Source organism: Carassius carassius, chromosome 35 (assembly GCF_963082965.1).
Source record: "Carassius carassius chromosome 35, fCarCar2.1, whole genome shotgun sequence".
NCBI classification, from domain to species: Eukaryota; Metazoa; Chordata; class Actinopteri; order Cypriniformes; family Cyprinidae; genus Carassius; species Carassius carassius.
This window is the reverse complement of record NC_081789.1, coordinates 2,118,832-2,145,793: the sequence shown is the minus strand read 5'-3', so window position 1 is coordinate 2,145,793 and position 26,962 is coordinate 2,118,832. Positions and strand designations below refer to the sequence as shown.

Below are 26,962 nucleotides of genomic sequence, written 5' to 3'. Positions count from 1 at the left end.
ATTTCTAATCGCAATTACAATTATGGATGCCGCAATTACCTAATCGTTCAAAGCGGCAATTAATAATTCAAAGTCCACTTATGTTATTGCGCATGCCTAAGATGCATTTTATTTCTTTCTACATGTTATCTTAAGGGTTTTTCCCCATTATTGTAATTTTAGTTTTAGTATAACATTATAATACCATTCATATTTTTTTATAATTTGAAGAAACCAATCCGATGTATTTGAAACATTTGAGGCTTAATACAATAGAAAAGCACTAAATGTTTTTCAGTTAAAGTCTTTTCAGCTTATTTATTTTTATATAAAAAATGTGGCATGCAGTTGCATCAAACAATGGTATAAACATAATTTATTGTAAATTGTGATAATTATAATTAATAATCACAATTACAATTTCCAATGGAATAATCGTCAATTTATTATTTTTTGTCATAATCATGCACCCATAGCTAGTGTAGCTTATAGTTCAACTCCCTTTCTTAGTAATAATTTGTTAACCTATTATTTATAAAAAGAATAAATAATGACATGATTTTAATGATTTTTCACCTAAAATGTTGTCATTGCTTATTTGGAATGACATAAAGGCGTGAAAGGAATTTTAGTTTTAAAATCATACTAATAAAAATTTGTATGAATCAAACTGCTTTGAGTCAATGACTGCAACTCAAAACCTCTTAAGTTTATTACTGTAAAGATATGTCATATGAATATGTTTACAAGTAATGCATGATCTTGTAATGTTTGGTAACGGTATGTTTATGGTTTTGTTGTTGTCATTTTGTCTGTCAGTTTGCAGTACTGCGGTGTGCAAACATTTTTGAGTAGTTTGTTTAATATTGTACTGCGCCATAGATACACAAGGATGTCACAAGTAGGGGTTGCACGACTACTGATTTCTACTAGTCGATTTTTTATTAATAAAATACTCGAGTTACTCGACTGCTTGTGGTTCATGCTACTGTAAATGAAAAGACATTAAATCGTTTTTTTTTTTTTTTTATCAATAAATGCTTATTAATTCATAGCCTTATGCAACAATTACATATATAAATTGTCAAAACTATTATGACATTACATATTTAAATTTTCATGAAACAGCCAGTATTTGTTTTTGTGTCTGTAACAATCACAACATTTTACGTCTCTATATTCGGATACAACGTCGTACAGTACTTGATAAGACCGTTATGGCTATCTTTATTTTTCATAGTTTTCACTGAACAAGTATGCTGTGTTAAAATAAAATAATGATTCATTTCTAAAATAATTTTTATCATGCAAGCAGAGAGATGTGTTGAGAAACGTTTAGTGATCATTTGAACACAACTGAATCAATTCAATGCGCACATTGCTCTTTAAGCAAGTCTTAATGTTTAAAGAACTTCACTAAACAAATGTGTGTGTGCTGCGCAAAATAGCAAAAGATAAATATGCGAACATGTAGGACAAGTAGAAAATGTATCCGTATTGAAGCTGATTATTAGCCTGCTAGAACTGCTTTGGTTTTTGAGAGACTGAGATGCGCAGCGCGGCTGTTTGATTTGTGAGCGCTGTGCTTATTCCATTCATTCATATCAGATCGTAGCCTAAGCTTTAAAGCATTGCCTTTTAAATATATACAATAGAACGTGTATGATGTATTATTATAGGTGATATTATTCTTGCCAAGCTCTGATTTCCGAGAGATGCACGGAGAGACAACAACAATGCTGTGTTTGATTTGCGCTCTTTTCACTCATAAAGTTTACATTCATTCACTTCACACTCGTAACTTTAGAGTTCTGTTGTATAATATTGCGTTGATCCCCTCACTCACCTGTTATCTAGCAAACTCCGGACTGTGCCAGCCTCAGCCGAGTATTCAGGCAGAATTATTCCTTGTCTGTTATTCATTTTTTAAGCCATTATCCGTGCCATTCGGAATAAGGTATTCAGCTTCAGGCACACCCCTATTTATATATTTTAATTTTACATGCAACATAGATAAGGTCATAGAAAGTAACAACTACACGCAATATTGTAATCCTAAAATTCACGTCGTACTTGCAATCTCTTTGTACACATTATGGTTAATGCATGCTTGAGTAGTCGATTGTTTCCGACAGCGACAACTAGTGGTTGAACTAGTCGATCACTCGACTACTCGACTAGTCTATGCAAGCCCTAGTCACAAGTCAAGAACGTCTTCATGTTTTATATGCACTCAGTCTGTCTCATAGATATGACAGTTGCCTTTACTGGCTCATTACAAAGTTCTCAGTAATTATGTCTTTATTGCCATCTTAAATATCCATTTAATCTTTCATTTCCACTTTACTTTTATTGGCTCTAATTGTTTAGCTGCCTTCCTCTTCACATCCGGCTCAGTTCGATATAGCCTCCATTCTATTTGCATAATGTTGTGGCTTTTTTATAGACCTTAAGTATGCTACTTAATTAAGCTTGGCTATTTTCTCTTTATTTACCATGTCAGGCATGCCAAAGTATGCATTATAAACAACTCGCCAGGAGACATTTCTTTCATTTCAAATCACTTTTTGTTGCTTTCTCTTCTTTTCTATGAAAAACATAAGTAAACATGATGAACAGACACTACCATACCTGCAACAGAAAACTTTGAAATAACTAATCACTTATTTGAAATAACTAATCACTTAAATTACTTTGGAGACTTGAACAGTTAAGAACGAGGCCTCAAAATTAAAGTTGAATGATGCAACACAATGTTAACAGGGTCACTCAGTGTCAGTCATTAAATAACAGTTAATTTCATTGAAATACATAGTATATGACATTATATTAATTATGTTTAGGGTCAGGAATCATTAGAAATTTTCTGATTCAATTAAAATCATTAAACAACTATTAAAAAATGTGGTAAGGAAAAATAAACAATAATCAACTACTCAATGCTCAATACTGTTTATTACTTACTGTCAACTTAATTCAAAGGTTGTCAGTGTCAGAATTCAACATATATTACAATATACGGATCGAGCAGGAATAAGCTGGTTGGCCAAATAGTCCCTTGAGGGCTAAGACACTTGTTAATTTCCCTAAATTAATGGAATATAAACTGTTATACTTATAACCATGTATACACACTCCATGAAGCCCCTATTTTAGAAATAATAATGCAGTCAGGAGATGCATTGAAGCAATGAGTGGTTTCTACTAGGGCTGCAGCTATTGATTCTTTTTGTAATCAATTAATCTAGCACTTAATCTATCGATTAATCGATTTATCTGATATTTTTTTGTGTGTGTTTTTAAACAACCAAAACAAATAATGCATAACGAAAATTATGTGGCTGTAAAATGATCAAGCATTTGGCTTTTATAAAAAACAACAACAACCAAAAACAGAGGTATTGGAAATATCTGTTTTATGTAGATTTCTACACCTGCAGCATTTACCATTAGGCTACTAACAAATAATATATAATTTCTGGGGTAAGCCTATTTGGTATGGTAACCTAGCAACCTGTGTGTGTGTGTGTTTGTGTGTGTGTGTGTGTGTGTTTTTGTGTGTGCACGCGTGCCGTGCGTGAGGAAGAGTGACGCCCCAGACAGACCAGTTGCTTCATTGCAGTTTGGTATGGCAGAAATTTATATATTCATTTTGATTAGAACGCTGCATTTGGCTTGCATCACTTGAAATGCGGTGCATTTTAGGTGAAGCATCTGTTCGAAAAATCACATCACAACATCACGTCCCGGTGTATACAGTGAATGCATGCTGAAATTATTGTTGTGTGGCTACATACAAGTTTAAGCATATGTGATGCATTTCCGTGACTGGTCTGACTGGCGCGTGAGAGAGACGAGGGTGCATGCGTGTGTGTGTCTGAAGGTGTTCTTTTTTTTAGGCTATTCTCTCTTGCAATTGAACGTGAATACGTTTACTACTAAAAAAACATCAAAGCTATACATCATATCTAGTCAAACCGCATCATGACATCGCTACAAATACAGTATGGGATTAAAATCAGCGAACATCAATGTATAGGCTTAGGCTACATTACCTTGTTTCAGTGACACTTGGTGAAACAGCATGGAGTGGATGTTTTCGGTTCTGCTGTGGAATGCCAGGTCTACTTTGCAGTAGACACATTGCACCTTGTTCTCTTCTCTTTTAAGAATGCCAAACTTTAGACATTGTTTGCCGTTTATGAACATCTTTACTCTCCGGCATAATGTATCACGCACTATGTTGTGCTTCCTGAACATTGAACAACGGTCCGTGTGAATCAATCCCTGTGCGTATAGTGTGCGTCATAGTGCGCTTGGTCACGTGTCGCATTAGAACAGTTTTTGGAACTGAAACTTAGAAATTGCACTGCACTTTTAGATAAACAAGGCAACAAAATATGCACTTTTATGGAGGCAGAAAAACAAAGTTCCTTAAGACCCGTGAGATTGCTTGTAATAAAGATTTAAATGCAAAATGCACAAGATTCGACTGTTTCTGTCAGTGGTGAGATTTAAATTTAAATATTTGTGATAGCCTACAAAAAAAGTAGGCTAAATGTTGTGTTTAAATGTGTTGCTGCTTGCTTGAACAACTTATTATAAAAATCTAGAAGTCAAATCCATGATTATTTCACTGTTTATATTTATTGAGTTTAAACAAATGTCTATTGAAATTGTTACTGTAATGTGATAAAAGAGTATCACAATGCTGAAAAAGTATTTTTTTTTTAAATACATGATTTGAAAACAAAATAATGGACAAATGTTGAGTTTGTGGCCTCCGTACTGCTTCTGTACCACATATGTAACGCACACAGACTGCAAACGCACTGCAGATGGAGTATGTGTGAAACAGGCGTTAGACCTCTGTATCACCTATGTATTTCAGCTAAAAATTGATCTCTGGTATAATCTTTTTCCAAAGCAAACCGATAGTAGAAAACTTTTTGTAAATGTTTTACTCTGTTGAGCTTAAATTGCATCAATCAAAATGCATCACTACAATATAATTTTTTATATTGAAGTGATGCATGGTAAACAGTATTTTAATCGTGATAAAATTTTTTGCTTCTCTTGGTTTAAGCATCATTGTTGACTTTTCATTGTAATTTCCCAGATTGTAGTTGTGGTAAAATCTTCCTAATTTTTTTATTTTTCAAAAAAATGACACATTTGCTTAGTGGTTACTCAGTCTTCTCAACCTGGCATGTGCACACAGCTGAAAAAGCTCTAATGAGCTCAGAATACTGGCAAATGTGTACGTTGGTAACCACCAACATTTGAGATATTTTGAGATATTCTGCTCAAATGAAAGTGTAATACAGTCAATAATTCAGATGGGGGAAAAAAATTGAAGTAGTCTTGATTCATAATTGTAATATACTGTGATAATATTTTATGAACAGCTTAACCATTATTGGAAAGACCTATAGTATATTATATACATTATTATTTAAAGTAAATATTTGAGTGTATTAAAATAAAAGATTTCTAGATGCTTTAAATGGGCCTACATTTAGCTGTATCAGTGTTACCTTGTCCTTTTGTGGACATGTTGATTTTCATGTTGTTTATATACAGTACAGACCAAAAGTTTGGAAACATTATTATTTTTAATGTTTTTGAAAGAAGTTTCTTCTGCTCATCAAGCCTGCATTTATTTGATCAAAAATACAGAACAAAATGTAATATTGTGATATATTATTACAATTTAAAATAATTGTTTTTAAATGTATTATACTTTAAATGATCATTTATTTCTGTGATGCAAAGCTGAATTTTTAGGATCATTATCACATGATCCTTTAGAAATCATTCTAATATGATGATTCATTATCAAAGTTGGAAACAATTCTGCTGCTTAATATTTTTTCAGAACATGTGATACTTTTTTAGGATAAAAAAAGTATTTTAGGAAAATTAAAAAAAAATATATATATATATATGTACAAATTATTTAATTTTGTTATTCATTTTTTGTACAATTTCCATATACTGCACATCATTGGAAATTGTGTTGGTCACTGATTGTTAATGGGGAAGTTGTACATAGAGTTTGTTAAATCATGTCACTCTTGTGTTAGTTTTTGTGCAGAATATGCCACATGGAGTCTTTTCTTTTTTCTTTTAATTGTACAATATCCAATGATTACATCACATATACAACACTCCTTATATTCCTTATAGACACAGCACCTTTCTATGAAAGGAATACAAGTAATGTAGAGGTAAGGAATGTCCGAGTGTTTTTAGCCTTCCATTTAGTTGAATGTACAACAGCTTGAGAGGCAGAAGAAATGCATTTTAAGGCTCAATGTTGATTCAAAGAGCCCAACTGTGCAGGTGCTCTTCAAAGAGCACTACGAATAACACCACAGCAGTGAAGCAAACCTTCATCAGCACTTCGGATGCTCTCCTGAAAATGACGTTCCGTTCCAACAATCAATACAAGCTTTGCTGTCTTTCACAAAGCAGTGCTTGTTTTGCGTCAGCAAAATGTTGTATATTACACTAGAACCCTCATATTGTGTTCCAGATTTGTTCCCAATGTTTTTAATTGCATCCTGACGTGTCAGTCTCTCACATTCCCACCTGGTGTTCTAACAGCGAGGTGCTGCTGCACCTTTCCATTGGGGATTGTGTGAATGGCATTTCCTTTTTCATTTTTAAAACGTTCCTCTCCCTAGTGATGAATTAGAGATGACCCATCTGGGCAGGAAGAGGGCAGCATGAGTCTTCGGCTGTGGTTTTGTGGGTAATGCAAAGTGCGGAAAGGTCATAAGGTCTCCTTATTCTGGAACAAGAGAGACTGGATTTGAGAATTTCATCATCGAATGCATCATTATTCAAGAGAGTGGAAGTCCAGCTTCAGTATCTGTTCATTTTATCCATACAGCACTATAAGATCATGTGAATTAGGTTAACCCGGAATAAAGCTCTCTAAGTGACCAATATTACACTTTAGCTGGACTTTTGATATGGATTATGGAGATAGAATGCCATTTTTGTGTAATAAATTTGACATTTTCCAAGAATTACTCTTTCTCAGAAGAACTGCAAAAGGCTGGCAAATCAATGATTTATTCTTAAGTGCAATTTTCTACTAGTCATTTCTATGTAATGAAAGTGGACAAGGTGTTATTTAACTGTAATTTAGTTTTTTTGTATGTTGTAAAAATGTCTTCAGAACTTCTTGTACAAGTTTTTGTGGTTTTCATTGTCCATCATTGTGTAAGTTCAGTCTAATTCAGGTAATGGAGGTTACTAATGTCAAGTTGCTATTGAAGTTCAGTTTTGAACGTGAACAATGCTGAATGGGTGTAATGAACAAAACCAGCAGAGTGCACCTGAAAAAATTTGATATTTAATGGTATAGATTTTAGATATGCAGTATTAGAAATGAATCATGAGCTCCCAGTATGTCAATTCGATGGGCACATTTTAATTTTTGAAGTGTTTGAATATCTGCAATACATCACTGAAGCATGCCCTGTTAGACTGACATTAACAGATGTTTTCAAAACATATATGATAAATAATGCATCTTTCAGAAGTTGATACTCAAGAAAGATGCAAAAATTTAATGCAATATTTTCCAGAAAATGCATTCGTATGCTCACAACAATTATATTCACATTTACTCAGACACTGCTGTTGGGGGAAAAATGCTTTTACTGATACTGATACTGATTAGGTAACACTTTATTTTAAGGTGTCCTTGTTACACATGATACATATACTTTTATAATTACAATAGATTATGCGTAATTACATGCAAGTAACCCCAAGCCAAACCCAAATCCTAGCCCTAACCATATAGTAAGTACATGTAGTTAATTGATATTACTCGGTGCTTAAATGTGTAATTACACTGTAACAAGGACACCTTAAAATAAAGTGTCACTAATTAAATGTTTTTGTACATTTTACAAATGCATTGATCTGGTGCACTAATATTAAGAGTTCAGACCTCTTTCAGTGACCAAAAAAAAGACTGCATTGATTTCATATATTGTACTATTGTAATGCAGGTGCTCTGTTAAAAATAAATATTAATAATAAAAAAATAAATAATAATAATAAAAGAAATAATAATAATAATAAAAGGAAATAATAATAATAGCTGTTTGAGTATATTTTTTCACAGCGGTAAAACTACAATACTTATGTCTTAATTGTAAGTGCTAAATCATCAAGCTTTTATTTTATATTATAGTTTTTTCAAATTCTGTAATCCACTGTCCACAAAAATTGTGTGAAAATTTGAAAGTAACTGTGTAACTGGCACATGTTGCATTCCCAAATTCACATTAAACTCAAAACATTGGATCTGCTCATGTGTAAACGAACATGGTCCCTCTCTTCACTCTGAAACATGCAGCACAACTGTCTATTTACTGCAATTTAAGTTCCCTACGCCAATGTGTTTTCATTTGTAATTCGATTGATAAATGTGTTGACAAAAACAATGGGGCAAAAACAGTGCTATAGTGAACTTTTATGCTTTTATGCGAAGTGAAACATTATAAAACTGTGGCAGGCTTCCACAGTCTAGGTAAATTAAACCGACAAGGTATCTTTCATGTCCGTGGCACATACTGGGAGTAATTGTTAGGTTTACTCCACTTCTACAGAAGCTAATTAATTGTTGTATTTACTGCCCAAACAGTAAACCACCCTTCATCAAAACTCTCTTTTCCGTCAGTGCAGAAGGTTACCGGAGATTGTCTGAGTTATAGATTTACCTCACATCCTGGTGAAACAGTACAGAGCGCCTCTGCGTTTCATCTTCCTGACAGAGCAAGAGCAGATTGGTTTTGTGGCTGGAGGATTCTGCGTTCTCACACTCTGTCTTGTTTTCTGCTTGTCCTCCACAGGTTGTGTTTCCACTCTTTTCGAAAAATGAATCCTCTCCCTTCTTTTTCATCTGTTCCCTCGCTCCCATTTCTGTAGACAAGACAAGGGATTCTTCCCCGCGGAAGGTTTCAAATTCTTTGTGGTTACTTTTTCCCTCCTTCTCGTATGTGTTAGCTTTTACCGTGTGTGTGCAACTGTAACACACACAAATTTCCTGCCGCAAGCATAGCAAACCTGGCCTGTAGGTGCTGCTCTGATCTCACTGTTTGAATCCTCATCCAAGAGGAAAGAAACAAAGAAAAAAGGGCAGATAGAAGAAACCCTCTTTCCCTTGGCTCCTTTGAAAGGCCTCCCCCATCATACCACACACACACACACACACACACACTGTGATTATTCACAGTGCAAATGGCAGCCCACCAGAGAGCAGCTCCTACAAAGAAACCCAGACAATGCAACCTGAGACACTGCTAAGCTCAGCCTACCATAATTAACTGCCTCTGCCTTGTTCCTGCTTGCTGGCTTCGTCCCTCACACTCGTTTGGCTTCCATTTATCCATGTAAACAAATAAAACACATTTCTTTTGCACTTTCCTATGAAGCTACATTGCAATGAGCTTCAGAGATTTCCAAATGAGGCCCATCATCAACACATTAGCAAAAGCTTTATTCAGTATTGCTAAACTGAAGCGCCTGTTGATCCAGCTTTCATTTCTTCTCTGGCACAAAGACTCTCTTAAAAACATTTGAGTGCAATTTCACCCCCTTTTTCTCCCGTCTTTGAGTTTAAGATCTGTAGTACGTGTCAGTCTAGGTGTCGTTGAGACTCGTAGCAGAGTTCAGCTAATCTCTGAGGGACAGGTTGGTGAAATAGACATTAAATCTGACCTTTAACCCCTTAATCTAATGTCTTGGGTTCCTCACTTTCCCCAGGCCCACAGATGACACCATTCAACCTTTCTGAAAAGCTTTCCTCACAACGCATCCAGGCTTGTCCTGTGGAGAGCACTTAGTGAACTGAAACCATTCTACTCCATTAACCTGCCACCACTGGCCCAAACTATGACCTTTTCATGCTACTCCATCTGGAAGCAAGTGACAGAACCTTCCTAGAAACCAGTTTGAGGTTGTGGTTGAGATTTTGAACACGAACGATTGACTCGTTTTCGAGTCAAGAACCGGTTGCATCAGTTTTCGGATCACCAGTAGTTCTTTCGGACAGTTCGACTCAATAAACCGGTTGAAGAAAATGGTTCACCGGTTATTTTGTGCTCTGCGTAATGACGTCATTGGCATTGATTGCCCTTGATTCAAGCCCTCGGTTTACCCGCGCTCATAACATTAGCACAGAATCAGTTCAGAATCAATCACCAAAAGAATCAGTTCAGTTCAGACGCTCTGTGTGTCGGTCTGCTTCACGCTGAATCACACATGCGCAGTATCATCAGCTCCTCGGTTCTTGAATTGGACGCGTCTGACAGAAACGGTTCTTGACTCAAGAATGAGTCAATCTTTTGTTCGTTATCTGGCTCGGCTCGGTGTTCATCTTCAGTTCTCTCTTCACAGTTCAGTCAGTGTACTGTTTGAGTTAATGAATTACTCCGGGATATTGGTTTTATTTGAACTCAGAGGTAGTGTCAGCCACGTTAAAAATGTTAACAGCTTAAGTCATTTGTGGATTAATGCGTATTGGAGACAGGAACTGTTTCAAACGATTCAGTTCGATTTGGTGAACTGGTTCAAGAAGATCCGGTTACATCGAATGATTCGTTCGTGAACCGGATATCACAAACTGCTTTGTTTTGAACTCTCTCACAACAGACACGGAAGAGAAGACAATGCTGAATAAAGTAATAGTTTTTGCTATTTTTGGACAAAAATGTATTTCCGATGCTTCAAAAAATTCTAACTCACCTTCTGATGTCACATGGACTACTTTGATGATGTTTTTCTGACCTTTCTGGACATGGACAGTAGACCGTACACACAGTTTCAATGGAGGGACTGAGAGCTCTGGGACTAAATCTAAAATATCTTAAACTGTGTTCCGAAGATAAACGGAGGTCTTACGGGTTTGGAACGACACGAGGGTAAGTTATTAATGACATAATTTTCATTTTGGGTTGAACTAACCCTTTAAGGCGGGGACCTGGAAAGTTGTCAGTTCAAACTCTATCAGGTTACTCCTGGAGCTGTCCCCTATATGTCCTACTACTATATCTAATGCAGATTTATTCCAGACTGTTTTGTGTCCTAATTCTGGCTCCTTGGTTGCATAAATTAATGTCTTACATCATAATAGACCACCAGACACAGCCATTCGGGAACTTTCTCACTGACATTTGCATTTCTAATGGATCAAAACAGTCTGGAAAGTTATTTGGTCTGCCTGAACTCCCAGAACAATTACTTGGCTCTGAATAGAACAGCCAAAGGAAAGCTATGTTAAGATGCAAGCTTTTACAGATATCAGCTATGCATTTTGTACCTTTTTTGTGCTCACTGCAGTCCACAATTTATTTTCTTTTTTCGATCAGTCCAGACGCATTCGGTCAGAATCTCTCTCCCTTTTGAAGTGTACTGAGCTCTGTGGCTAGTCTAGATACATGTCTGTTATCTCATTTGTACATGAGAAAGTGGCATTTTGGGGTTTCTTACAAGACTTTACTTTCACCACAAAGCATGGCAGTAGAGAAAGAGATGAGACGATATGAGTTTGAAGAAATGACTGCTGTTGTTGCTTTTGTTCTCTATCCATTGACTTTCTAGTACAAGATATTATTTGCTTTTGCATCTGTTATTGTCTTAGCATAAAATAGTTTCCCCACACTTCTTTTGTAAAGGAAAGCAATTTGTAGCAACAAAGCAGTATATTTGGGTTACAAAAATTAGGCAACACGAGGAACAGTGATCATTGGTGATGCAGCAAAATTGAAAAACCTTATGCAGTGATGAGCAATGCAATGTGGCAACTACCAATGAGAGTGACAGTGAAAGTCACATGATCAAACTTGTGGTACCGTGGTCGATTAGGAGTTTCTACTGGTAAAAACCAAAAAGTAACACATTTTGACAACCTCATTGTGAGCTGCCTATCAGAATTAGGTTTCATGAATGCCATATAATGTTAACTTTGAGACACCTCAGCTCAGAGTTGCTTGCGAAAGTTCAATTTTTTTTTTCTAGCTTCTCTATCTATATTCAAATTTCTGACTGAACAAAATGATCTAATCAGGCCATGTTTTTATGCAATCATGCAGAATTTTCCCTCAGGGATCAATAAAGGATGCTTCACTCTCTTTGGCATGGTGTGAAATTCTTTGCACCTGTCATGCTGACAAAACACAATGCACATCTTCCTTTACCTGTAACCATGAGTCTGTCCCCCACAACAATGCAATCCTGTACATATTTCACCATTATTTATGTTCTTTCTTTCTTTTCAGCCACCCTTCTATTTCTGCACGGGTGATTATGAGTGTGTTATGTCCTGATTAGAATTAGTGACTGCACTTTGTGCTCTGCTCTACAGAGTGAGAAATCACTCTCTCAGTGAGAATAATTGATCTTAAGCCCGGTTGCCAGCTCATTACCCACAAATCATAGCTGGCTGGGGCAACTTAGCAAGAGACAATAATGACTTTGGGGAATTTGGAACCCCACTGTGGTGAAAACTGCTGTTACACTAAGGGAACATCCGAGGTGGGGAACCGTACGTAGAGGTGTACGAAATCTGCGAGGCAAATCAAGAAGTGGGATTATGCTACTGATATTAGATCTGTCAGAGGTGATGCAAATGACTAAAGTGCAACAAACTGTGAATGAAAGTAAAACAAGGAAATTCTCCACAAATAAACTGGACTTGATCCAAGCTCGGTTGTTGATGGACTGCGGGAGTTAGCCATGCTTGAAAAACGCTAACATTCATCAAAGGTTTTGCATTTGTAACAGACTTCCTTTAAAAGACAATTTTGGCGTTAAGTGGCATCTCCCTTTCTTGCTCTCTCCAGCCAAGCGCTGAACACCTGGAAATGGGGGTCATTGAGGGAAGACGTGTCACGGTTTACGCAAATAGCAAAGGGTCTTAAAAATTCACACATTTTTGAAAGCTAAGAGGACTGTGTTCTTCCACACCTATTAGACTAAATGCTCTAGTGCCATTTATTTGGATGACAGCTATGCGATGAGGTGGAAGATAGACTTTGGAGACTGTCAGTATCCGATTTCCCAGCCTTCCTGAATAATTCATTCCTATTTGTGTGTTTTTATTTTTTTGCAGTTTTCTACTCTCGGTTCCAGTTTATATTGTGAGTGTCTCCTTTGCTTCAAGTCATTTGTCTCAAATGAGTCCACTCCACAGTGTCCGTGTCCTTCGTACCAACGAGCCGCTTTCGTTCTTTTATTGCTTCCAATAGAGCGTAATGCTTTTAAGTTGCCATAGGAATATGGCCAACTGTAAGCAGCTCTACATTTGTGAATGGAAGCCAGGAGGAGTCCTTCTGCCCATTTAGAGAAAAGAGAAAAGCATTTGATTTGCATGAGTGGCGAAGAAAAGCAGAAGGAGCTGTTTCTGAATGCAGGTCTGCGGTGGCCATCTACAAATTGACAGGAAGGAGTGAAATGCAGATGCAGGCTGAGTGGAAGGTCTGTCTGCTTATTTCTTTCTGTGGGAAATGAAATCACTCACAAATTGATCTCTGCAGGATGAGGACCTCATGGTGGGCTTACTTGTTTCCATAGAGCAGGGAGTCCCTCAGTTCCATAACCTGGCTGTCCACAGGTGAAGCGTAATGAATGCAGGGATGAATATGCATCAGTAGATGCTGTTCAGAAGTAAATCGTGCGTCACATGCTGTTATTTTCGTTGAAGACTTCGTTCCCACCAGTATGAGGCCTTTGCCAGTGTTCAGTTCTGTGAAATGATTGAAAGCCGAACCAGCTGTCCCTCAAGCGCCAGATTAAAAGTCATGAATAACAATATTCAAAATAAAAGTCTGTCATGAAAATATATTTGATGACTAAATCATTAAAATTGTGAAATCGATGACATCAAAACTAGTTTTTTGGAGAAAGGAAAGTGAAATAAAAAAAATGAATGCATACATATCACATATCATATCATTTATCGTATCATGTCATAAAACAGTTGTATCGTCTTGTAATTTATAGTATTATAATTTATTATAACATGATTTACTACTCATTTATTTCCTAGTTTGTGTATATTTAAGACTTCATGGAGTTTTGCCTTAAGGAGGGCTTCTTTTTGGAACCTGCTGTGGTACTTTGAGTTATTGCTTTCTGCTTCATATGAATTCCGGTGTGCTTCAAAGACTTTTCCCCGTTCTCTTCTAGTGAAACAGACTCTAGTGTGGGGGGATGTCTTGGATGGTTGCACCTTTGAACCTGACTGATGCTTTTGTGATTGGTCTAAAAATATAGCAGGTAGTCCAGGCTGCCAATATATCAGAGATCTGTCTCACAGCAGAATGTGGACGGAAAGACAATCAGCAATGTTTATTCTATAAAAGAAAAAGCTTAGTGCAAACTCGCTGACGTGCTTCTCCGCTCCCCGCTTTCCTGTGTTTGTTCTTTCCTTCATTCAAATTTCTGCTCAAATGCTGGATGTGTTACTTTTGGCATATGGGCTTTTCAAGTGGGAATAGCAAGTGTGGATTTGTATTGTCTTGGAATATAAAAGCTGTCCCATTTCAATTGTTGGCCCCAGCTTCACAATGTAGCCAATGAACTTGGCGCTTACAAGATTCTTCCTATGAAGTGTCAACACTCGAATGAGCAGACTTCCTGTACAGAGTGAGCGACACAGGAAGGGCCTTATCCTGTCATGAACCGAGGTGCAAGTGAGTGCAAACATTTGGATAAGAAGGTTAGCAGTGTCATGGCGTTTTTGTAAGAGAAGGGAACGCCGTTGACATGACTTCCCACTCTGATTGAAACAATACGAAAAGAATAATAGTCATTCTTGCTGAGTTTTGCCAAAATATGTCAGGAAACACAGCTAATGCTAATGTTCATTGACCTTTTGTCTTGCAGTCTGAACACAGAAATGGGCTGAAAGAAATCTTATGAATTTAAAAGAAAATGAATTGTATTGAGTTTGGTAATAGCTATGTTTTGGCCATTTACACAAAGGAAATAATACCCATGTTCCCTCTCTGTCATTCACTGGATTCAGACGCTGCCAGCTGTACGTTCCCATCAATTAACTTGTCTCATTGAGTCCAGGAGAACGCACACATCCAGCGGCCTCCTCAGATCCCACTTCCAGAACTCCAGAAGAAAGGAATGAACTGTAAGACTGTAGACCACACACAAACCCTTCAGCTCTGGAAAACAGTAGATCATAGCGCAAGTGAATGCAAAGGGCTGCAAACAATCTGACTAATCAAATCCATTGTGATGATCTACCAAAATTAGGTTCATCAAGCTCAATTTGTTAGAAATTATTAACCGGATGGTGGTGTTTGATTCTATATATATATATATATATATATATATATATATATATATATATATATATATATATATATATATATATCTTTTTGCCACTTAGTTTTTTTTTTTCAATCAGAGCAGGTTTTGTCTTTCTTTTTGTAACCGATTGATCATGGGTTCAATTATCTGATTTATGCAACTCAGTTTTTGTCTGGAATCAGTGATGATTGAAAGTTGATAAAAAAAAAGATTGAATCCAAGATTTTAGGTGGTAATATAGCGTAACGGAAAATGTATTAGCATTGTTTATAGGTTGGTCATTCTTTAACTGAGAATACCATGTCCTAACCAGACACTATGTAATAAGATTTAAAATAAATAAATAAATCACAGCCAATCCGAAGAGCATGTGGGCGGGGTCTCTATGCATAAATATTAAATCTATTGCATAAATATTAAATCATATTAACATTATTAAAAGTACATTCTGAGTGACTGATTCCATTTTTTGTCATGGAATACACTGATTTGTTCAAATTGAGTTCACAGGTCGAAGTCAAACCAAATGTTTTAGTCCAATCTGATAACATTAACTAGCAATTTCAGGAAAAGACCAATCCTCTCCAGGTCAAAATGACCACAACACGACATGAAGTTTAAAACCTCGTGGCTGAGCAGAAGTGGATGCTAATGGCCAGCTCTCTCCAGGTGTTTTATACCTCTGTAAAAAGAACTCTGAACCTCTGGAGTACTCTTGAAATTGCTGTTCTGTTTCCACTTTTTCCCACAATCCCTGCTAATGTCTTTATGAGCTCAGGTTTTTGTTGCTTTTTGTAATCACACATATGCTCAGTGACCTTCATGGCTTAGAGCCAGATTAATAGCTCCATACGGAGTTAGTGGGACGATCCTCCCTCTTAATCACCTCTAAATTATGATTAATCATGGAAAAGCAGTCGTGAGTGTGTGAGATGTGCAGCTCAAGGCATTCCAGAGGTACTGTAGCTTTAATCATCTGTTTCTATATCAGGAGAATGTGCTTCGGCCTAACTTTTAAGTCACATGAGTCTTTAGTCTTACTTTACCATGATATCACCATGATTTTTTGACATGGTACTGTCAGAATGCAATTTCCTGCCATAACTCTACCAAGAATAATAGCATGATGTGTTAGAAATACTATTTAAATACCATGCTATATGGATGTAAAGTACTGCTAAATAAAATTAAGTTATATAAATTAAATAATTTTAAATAATAATAAATGATACAGATGTTAATATGTTCATTTATTATAATTGTATTTGTGTGTGTCTGTGTGTGTGTGGAGTGTTGTATTTATTTATTATTTTAACAGTTATTTAAGTTATTTTAAATAATATATTATTATTTATAAATAATACATTATTTAAAAATTGTTTAAAAAATAAATAAATACATTAAAAAATATATTTTATAATTTATTGATATTATTAGGGATTATTTGTGCATATATATAATGTAGTATTAAATTATTAATACATTAATTATTTTTAGAATATAAAATATTTAATTAATTATATTCCTTTTTTTTTAATAAATCGTCATCATCAATTATTTCAAAATGATTTGTTTTAAATCAATTATTTTTAAGAAACATTATTTAAGATTTGTTATAACATATCAGTCTCTGAATATTGGGGATATGCTTATGGTCTTGCGATTTTGTTGTCACTATATCATTGGACATCCTTACAAAGAGAACAAATCACTTCAAAAGTGTCCCCAGACAAAAGCAGGCAGTGATAACTTGATTTTCAATAATTCATGTGCTCTTAAACCTCTGTGTGGGATATGAGAAAGTATTCCTGCCTGTGGTTATTGATGAAGGCATGCCAGTTAAAGGCAATGGCTGCTTTAGGTTTTATTATTGACTAAATGATTGATTTAAACCCTCATAATTAGCCGACCTTAATTTAATAAAAGAGCAATTTAACGATACTGCAGCCCTACCGAAGCGTGCCGTGGCATTGATAAATATGCCTGTGCGTGTATGAAATCACAACTGACAGATGATGCATTCGCTGACTGAGCGGGAGAGAGAGAGAGAGAGAGAGAGAGAGAGACATTGACATTTGTCCCATGTCCCACTGCGGGTCACTCTGGCGAAATTCTGTTCTCCTTGATCTAGACAAATGTGAATTAGTTCACGCATCTGATTTAATTTACTTAATAGCATTAAGAATCTGTTTGCCTTTAATTTGCTCAAAGTAATCCTCGGCCGAGCCAAACTTTTATACACCATTAGCGGTGACTTAAAAAACAAAGGGGAGACAGGTTTACAGGCGCTGGTGTCTGTGTTGATTTAAGTGAGGGAAAATAAGAGCTGAAATGCAGTGGCGGAAATAAAACTTTGCTCATTTGATTACAGGATGCCAGATTTCAACTGCTGCCTGATTTGTTTATGAGCATTCATATATACTGATTGCAAAGTCTGTTTCTGTGGCTCATATTTGAGTGTTTTGTTTTGTTTTGCTTTTTATGTTGATCTTTTTCTTTTCTTTTTGTTGTTTTGTTTTGTGTTTTTGTAAAATCTGTTGTTGTTTTTTGGTTTAATCATTCTTAACACTCAAAATTGATATAATATGCACATGTTTTGAATTATAATATTTGAAATATAGGACGTCATATGATGATGATATATAAATATCAGTTTGTGCGTGTGTGTGTTACACTTACATAAACATATACATGTATCCATATACCTATACACATTATATAAACAGTCTATGAAAATTATTGAAAAACATCAATGCATGTTGATATCAAAAGTAAATAGAGTTAAATATAAAAGAAAGAAATTAAAAAATGAGTTCTATGCAATGCTAGAGCTCTTTATGAGCCGGAAGCAGAAAAATCAATGAATTAAAAAAGAAGAATAAAAGGGGAACACATCTTATTTCAAGTGCTGAGCTTGTTTTGTCTGAAATAAAAGCAGTAGATAAGCTGACTCACTCCTTACTGGCCCAGAACAAGTACATCTCTCTTTGAAGTCTCCTTCTTGACCCAGAGGTGCCATTACAGGGGAATATGAAAGTGTCTGAACATGAGCTCAAAACTTAGAAATATTACCGGCTCGCTCAGCATAGGTGCAACCGTGAGCTTGACACACACTGACAGAGCTCTCATCTCTCGCCAAACAGCTGAGCCGATATCCACAGGAGACAGATAATAATTGTTGGAGAGATGCTGCAGCTGATATATATGTCATATTACAGAGGGTAAGGCTGTTGAGAAGAATCATACTGCTGTCACAAAAAAACAACAACTCTGGTGTAAAGTTAACACAAATTAGTTACTTTTTAAGGAAGTTACACAAAATTGTAATGCAATACTTTTGAAAGTAACTTCCCAAAAAATAATTTTCAATATTAAAAACAAAGCAAGCACAGCACAGATGAGAAAAAGCAATGCAAACATAAAATAATGTTTCACTTTCCCGTAAAATGTAAGTAACACAATTAGTCACTTTTTAGAGAGTAACACAATATTTTAATGCTTTACTTTTCAAAGTAACTTTCCAAAAAAACAAAAAAAAAACACACAGACAACCAATTCCAGCATAAATGAGGATAAAGTAACGTGATGCATCACTTTCCATAAAAAAAGTAACGCTATTAGTTCCTTTCCAGGGAGTAACACAATATTGTAATGTATTACTTTAAAAAGTAACTTTCCCCAACACTGGTCACAGTGCTTAGTAGTAAAAATCAATTAAATTCGATTTACTTCCAGTCAACAAGTCTTTCTTTTAAACAATGATGAATAAAGATAAATTTTTGCAATTATAGCTTCTCTTTGTTGCTTTGCTGATGTTTGTTTGTATTGATGTGTAGATTATTTTATCCATATTGAGGACATGAAAAATCCTTGAATGAAAAACAAGTTAATCTAAGATTTAATCAATGCGCAAGATGACAGACATATTACGAGGCGTGCATTAATGGATTTTACAGTCGCCTGTTAATATCTCCTGTGACATGATAAGTGTATTGAATGTCTATACCAAATGGGCTATATTTTTTCATTTGACACTCCAAGTAAACAGTGGCACCAGCCAAGCGCAGTGGGATAGTGTTTGTATAAGTAGATTACTGTTGTGGCTCAGCTTTATGTCCGGTAATGACTTTAGTCATCATTTAGGTCCTTTTAGCATTTGTTTCCCCAACACAAATACAAATAAGCGTCTCGAAAATGATGAGTAGTGTGATCCATTGACTGTTGTAATGGAGATTTTGTTTAACTGTGGGATGAAGTGACCCTGTGTTTGAGAGAAAGATGTGAAAAACCCAAGTCACGTTCAATTAATTCAGTCTAATTCTTTTAAAAGTCTAACTGAGGTAATAGGAGTTGCCTCTGAGGGACAGATGTACTATAATGGCACATTGTGGCGCCCGCAGTAGGGCCTTTATCTCTATTTTTTTGGAGATCGCCTATTTTTTGAGTACTCTTTGGCTCTTGACCTTGATTTTTCCATTTCTTTATTGTCTTGAATGCTCCACATTATACAAACTCATTGGGTTTAAGTTATCACCTTCTAACCACAACGGCTCCTCGTCAGGTTCACTAGTTCCTCCAACCAGACAAGTTATCGACAGCTGCAGTGTTTCTAATTTGTTATGTTTGGCTTTTTCTGTGTTGTTTTTTGGGTGTGTTTCACTGGAGGTAATGACCAACTTTTGTACGTAGTCAGGAACTGGAGTCAGGTCACTATTATTGGACATCATAAATATTTGGATACTCATTGTTTGAGAGACTCTGTAAAAATTGCCCGCTTCCTTATATTTTCTTTACGGTACATTTCCAGCACTTTACGCTGGACAAGAAAATAGTCCTTCGGTCAGTCTCGGGTTAAAAACGCAAAGCTGTATGTTTGTGTATATATTTAAAGATATTCTCCCTCCAAAATCCATCTATTCCTGAGAACATTTGTGAGAGAGAATGGTAAATAATTGTGTTTGCTTTCGTAGCCTACTGATTATTTATCAAACAGAACACAAAACAACTAAATGAAATATGCAGTTTTGCACTTGAATATGCATTTAACTGTCTATTAAGTGTAAAAAATAAAACTTTAATCAATGCCAAATGTCGCCAAATCTAGTTCAGAAAAACAAAAACATCTTAAAGTTTTGGATATTTTAAATGTTCATTTCTTCAAGTTTAGGGTGCATATTGTGTTAACCTTAGACTGAAAACTGGAACTGCTGTTTTTCTGTTCAGTGTGCATCAGTGGTGTAACGGTATATGCATTTCTTACCAAAACTTTTAGATTTTGATATTGATCTTTATTTCAATGAATCAATATTGATTCTTAAATCCCAAGATTGATCTTTAAGTCTACGCTATTTCAGTTGATGCATGAATAATATTTAGCTTGAACACATGAATAAAAGCTTTGTGTACTTTCGAATAAGAAACAAAGTGTTCATTTTATTAGACAATTCACTAAAACAAGTTATGTCATCCACCGTGTCAAGTGATTATATTTCAGAGTAGAGACTTAATTTTACAATTTAGAAATTAATGGAAAAACTAATTTATGTGCAATTAGCGTGTTATTTATTTATTTTTTATTATTATAATTATTGTATCTACATATAAATAGCAATTTAATTTAATCATTTGTTGTTAACTGTAAACTTTAATACTGTAGTAATGTGCACGTAATAGGGCTCCCTATAAACCTACAAACCATGACTTTAAGTTTGAGGTACGTACCGGAACATTATTTGTGTGTGCTGTCACACTAACATGCATCAGATGAACTGAGGCTGTGAATGAAGTAGCAATAGTACAAACTCTTGTGGTCTCGGTGTAAATTCGACCTTAGACCCAATACTAGAGGCCAGAGCTCTTCTGTCACTAACTGTCACGTCACACCACCGACACCTTCCTGATTTCATCTGGTTGATCTGGATCTCAGACGCCGGTTGTCTCCACAGACGTGACCTTCAAGCCCTCCAGCGAGGCATCGGTGGGCCTCTGTTTTGGATTGTATCCCGCATTCTGGAGATATCACCCATTTCTTTCTATAATCCGAGTTCCCTGTGGAAAACTTTCTCCCTTCAGCTCCTCACAAGCCAGCAGTCTCTCAATGTGACCGACCTCCTGCGTCTGCCAGGAACAATAATCTAATGCACTGTCTGTCTAATCGCCAACTTTGTAACCTCTGGCTTCCTGTAACTGCTGCACTGAGTGGCTTCTGGCCTACACCCAACTCACAAACACTCACATATCAGCAATGAAGCGGTGGATTCATTTCTTACAGCTGATGTCCATCTTCTCCTTTGGGATGCCCAGTGAATGACCTTTTCCCCCTGTGCTGGGCTGATGCAGGAGCTTTCATAGGATCTCTCGTCTTGCAGGTGTTCAGAACCGGACAATGGAGCGTCTGGCATCCAGCCTGGTTTTCTGTGTCCATCATTACTGCCGCCACCACAGGCAAAGTGACACTTTGTGTTGTGTGCGAGTGATTTTGTGACAGGGAGCGCTCTCAGCTCTCAGCTCTCCACACTCGGCTGCACAGGCTCTCAGGGTCTGATGTGACGGCCCTCACCGTTTTAGTTTATTTCTCACTGCTAATAAGCTCATTCTCTGGCTGCAGACAGCAGCATTCACAGCTAAATGGAGACTCTCCAGCACAGCTGCATGTCTCATGAAACTTTCACTTCTCCAATACTCAATATATTTATTTATTTTTCATGATTTTGCAATAATAGTTACAAAGTCGTGTTTCCATTTATTACTCTTTATTTTTTTAGGGGACGTCAGTAGAAGTCCTGGCTCATTTTGAAGACATATGTAACATTTAACCTACCATAATCATAGAATTTTATATTTAAATATACTATGTCCAGATCATGCGAAATTAAATTACCTGAAATTATAGGTTATTATTAAAAGAGTTTCTTCACCCAAAATCAAATTGGATGGTAATGTCACAATGGAAAAAATATAATAATAACAATAATAATAGATTATGACAATAGAATAGAAATATAAAATTAAACTGGGTTAAAAATAAAGCATTGCAAAATTTTAATATTTAAAATGTTATATTTAAAGATACTTTTAAAATTCAGAATCAGAAAATGCATGAAATGTTTGGTTTATTTCAACTTTTTTTTTTTTTTTTTACTTTTTTTTTATTACTAATGTTTTTATTTTTTTAAAACTTATATATATATATATATATGCTCACATATTTACATTATAAATATTGCCTTGTTAATTTTCTGCATTTCACCACAGACTATTCTGCTGTCATGCTAATATATCAGCTATCATATTTCAGATATACAGACCTGAAAATCAGTGAGATGTATTCACCTGTAAATTAGGAAATCTGACCCAAATTGATGCAATAATTCTTAATTCAGTGCTGTGGATGACAAGGTTTGATTGAATATTCTGGATCAAATATAATTAAGAGCTCTTCCACCCCAGCACTGTGATATAAAGGCAAAACTCCAGCTATTTCTGCAGAAGAATCAGTGTATTGGGCGGCGAGTAGTGAAACCATCGACTGTGTTTAGAGAGGCAATTGACTCATTTTCAGCAGAATAAGGTAACAGACCTGCTGCCACTTTTTCCGAGGTTTGCTAATAAAATTTTCACGACCTCCACTCATTCTTTAACCTCTACAACAATAGAAAAATACAGAGAGATGAAAATAGGACTCCAGTCATCCTCTTCAGACCGGCGGATGTGTGTTGTGGAGGGTGACTGTCTGAAAAGACTGAATGCATTTCCATATAAAGACGGAGAAGCGCTTATTTAGATGTGCTTGACATTTTGGTGAGAGGGGAAGGTTAAGGGTGAGACCGCTGGAATATTAATATCCGTGCCTAACAAACCATTGCAGAATCTCGCCGTGTCTAGACACTCACTTGGCTTTGGAAATGATCCACAGCCAAAGGTTCGAGTGGAATTTGGACTCTTTTACATATGCATTTATTATTATTTATTTGTTTGATTTATTGAATATACAGTTTAATCATATAGGTATATACATATGAATAACAGAGTGTGGTGTATGGGGATATTTAGTAAATGTCAATCTTATTCTCATGCAAAGCTATAAAATCTTGATTATGCATATTCACAGTGTGCTATATAAAAGCCTAACCATGAAAACTAGATAACAGATATGTTTTATTTGATCTCAGTTAACATTTATTTTAAGTAACAATTTTTTTGTTTGTTAACTTTATATTTGCAGCATTTTTATATAATATAAAATAGTGTTCTATTTTTTATGTTTTTAATACTTTTTATTTTGTTTTATTTTATTTTATTTTTTTAATTGTAAAGTTTTAGTATAACAATTTTAGTAGTTTTTTTCTCTAAAATAAACTTAGATTGATAAAAAAAAGTAAAAAAAAAAAAAAAAATTATATATATATATATATATATATATATATATATAATAAATAAATAAATAAATAAAAACCTACTTAAAGAAGGCTTTTGTTTCCTATTTGGCATGACTGAGCATTTCAAAGATATTAGCTGACATGCTTTTTGTGGTCAATCTGTCAATATGTTTGATGAGAGTCCTGCCTTCAATCCAGCCTCCATTATTTGACAGGACCTTATTGTTCTACATTCTTCCAAGAATCGTAAATGACATCTGCACATACCGGACGTGTCAAGGGGTTGAGAAATAGAAAGACAAAGAGATGGAAATTAGATAAGGATAGCGTAAGAAACAAATGCACATCCACTCAACTCTTCTGTTATTCGATTAGCAGCAGACCTGAGTGCGGCCAGAGCCCAGACTGATTGATTGAATATGAATAATCGATTACAGCCATCGCTCTGATGTCACGGCCGTACTCTCACAGTCACTCTGATTTAAAACAGCAGCCATTACGCTCATCTGTGGCTCAATTCAATTAGAGCGAGCCAGAGATCGGCTGCTTTATGTGAGATGTGAGGGAGAACCGTTGACTCACAGTGTGTTTCTCTGGTGCTACACAGGAAGAAGAAGACGAGGAGAGAGCAGACAACGGGAGGAACGGCAGGATAGAGCCGGTGGGACGGGCAGATTCCTGTCTGGAATCAGCTTCACTTGAGTGAGTCCTCTCAGGAATATGATCAAATGATTCGGGATCCGCTTTCTGTCTTTCTCACAACTAACCACATCTCACAAATCATCTCAGGGAGTTCCCTCCAAAAAAATAAGAAAGCTACTGAACACAAAATGAGGTATTGAGGAAACCGTACAGGCTGCCTTTTTTTCCATGCATTAAAAAACTGTGATCAGTGGCTGTGTAGCAACAAAAAAAGTATTTTAAAAGTAGTCAATACAACTAACAATATGATATTTCCTATCATAGTTGAGATATTTTTTTCATTTTATAACAGCTTAAGTAACATTTATAGATTAATTAAAAAGTGTGTCTCTCAACAGCAGTAGCTCAACCAATGGCAAGAGTTTGGGGCGGAGCTATAATTTTTTGCTGACCAATGACATATGAGCTGTTTTTTATATATATATAATTTTATATTATTACTATCTACTAAGAATCTTCTACTGTTTAAATTTTATTTTCAGTATTTAGTTACCATTTTAGTGATATTGTTTTGTTTTCAGTTTTATTTATCATTGTACAAATCAATTTTTGGTTGATTTAGCCTTTAACTTTCAGGAAGCAATGACAGTTTGACAGACCTCATCAGTTCTTGTGCTCATCTTTTTTACTGATGTTTGTTGTCCTGTCTTTATCCCATGTGTTCTTGCCATATGTTTCTCTCGCACAGGTGTAGTGTGTGCTCCCTGACTGTTAAAAACCCAGAAGCGGCCCACTGCAGGCCTCGATCTGATCCTAATCACTTAATTGAAGTGTCTGTTTGGGTCCTCCATCGACCCGTGTGTTTTAATGGCCCCTGGGGTTATAGATGGACTCGTGCTGGGCTGGATCTAAACTAGCCTTAGCTTCCCGGGCGGTAGCTCATAGCTGCTCTGTCATGCTCGAAACTTTTTATGTATTGCCTTTTCTTTGTTTACTTGGTTCTTCTGTTTGGTTTCTCCTCTCATTGGCCTCATTTGTCAATGTCCCTAGTGAAATGTTGAAGCCGGTTGAGGTGTCCAATGTGGGTGGGCCGCTAGGAATCCATGTGGTGCCTTTCAGTGCCAGAGACAGAAGGTAAAGCTTTACAAAACCACATTATCTTCACTGAATTTATTTTATTATTGTCAACTCATTCCATAGGCCGTGTTTTTTAAATCTCTTCCTTCCTTGCAGTTTTGTTCTTAAAGGGATAGTCCCCCCCCCCAACCAAAAAAAAAAAAAATGGCTGTTCATTTATTCTCCATCAGGCCATCCCAAGATGACCATAGGTTACTTTTTTTCTTCAGTAGAAAAGTACAGAATTTTTTGCTGAAACCATGCTCTTTGGTGATTCATGAAATGCAAGTCAATGGCGACAGGCACTTTTAGAGTCAAAAAGCACATCAGGCAACACAAAATGAATCCCCATGTCTTCGGACTTATGAAACGACTGGTCTGTGCAAGAAATTGAACATTATTTACAACTTTCTTACCTGTAATCCATTGACTTGCATTTTATGATTCATCAAGGACCACGGTTTCAGCTAAAAATTTTCTTTACAGTTTTATTGAAGAAAAAAGTCATCTACATCTAAGATAACCTTAGGGTGAGTAAATTAACAGCACAATGTTCACTTTTGGATGAACTGCTCCTTTAAGACTGACCTGTTGTGTTTTGGAGCAGCTCTTGCCCGTAATCCTCAGTTGTGTCCTCTGCATCCTTCAGATTTCTCTCTTATCTTGAGAAGCTTCCCTCAAGGTGTCTATGCAGAATTTGACTTTTATTCCCCAGCATGCAACATTCATTTAAACTGGTTTTTCATCATTCCTCAAGGATGTATTGACAGTGTGGCTCTCTCTCGAGTGGACTTCTATAACCACATTCTCCAGCTGAATGATAAAAGCAAAGCTACAGAAGCTCAGATTCTGAATAAGGCCACAGAAAGAACAGAATGGGACGCTGCGAAACACTCTGCGCCCCTCCAGAAGGACAAAGGGGACGTGGGGCATGGCGCTGAATAAATTAGGCAGCTTTATTGCAATAGGAAAAGCCTCGATCCGGCCAAGTCAATTCGTCTAAACTGCTTCACCCAATCTGACTAAAAGCTCATCCATATTATTGGTCATTCACAACATCCAAGGTCAGCTGTGGTAAGAAATGCAAAATGATAAAAGGAAGGTGCAAATTAATGAAAAAGTGGTCTATTTTAGTCAGTGACAACTGTAAAGGGATTTGCAGAGAGCTGTTTATAAGCAGGAAAATGCACAGGTTTCAGACCCAATTTGATGCTGGTTTATTAAAAAAAAAGAAAAAAAAGAAATAATAATAATAATAATAATAATATATTAAAAAGTTAAATTTCAGTTTAAAAAAAGGATAACAACACTAACTTCAAGAACAACAACAACAACAATAATAATAATAATACTAATAACAAATATCTGTTGTTGTCGTTTTTATTGTGCCAGTGTTGACAATAGTTGATTATTTTTAAATATCAGTTGTTGGGAAAAGTCTTATAGATAATAATAATAATAATAATACTCTGTTACTGTATATATTATTGTGT

The 26,962-nt window shown here is 35.9% G+C and overlaps 1 protein-coding gene across 1 annotated transcript in view; it reads left to right on the top strand.

The window, feature by feature from the left end:
- The window catches only part of LOC132115865 (partitioning defective 3 homolog), a 471,004-nt gene that overhangs the window by 207,806 nt on the left and 236,236 nt on the right, over positions 1 to 26,962 (top strand). Inside the window, exons 6-7 of the mRNA XM_059524256.1 lie at positions 24,319 to 24,413; positions 25,404 to 25,487. Of these exons, the coding sequence (XP_059380239.1) occupies positions 24,319 to 24,413; positions 25,404 to 25,487 (179 nt within the window). The remainder of the gene's footprint in view (positions 1 to 24,318; positions 24,414 to 25,403; positions 25,488 to 26,962) is intronic.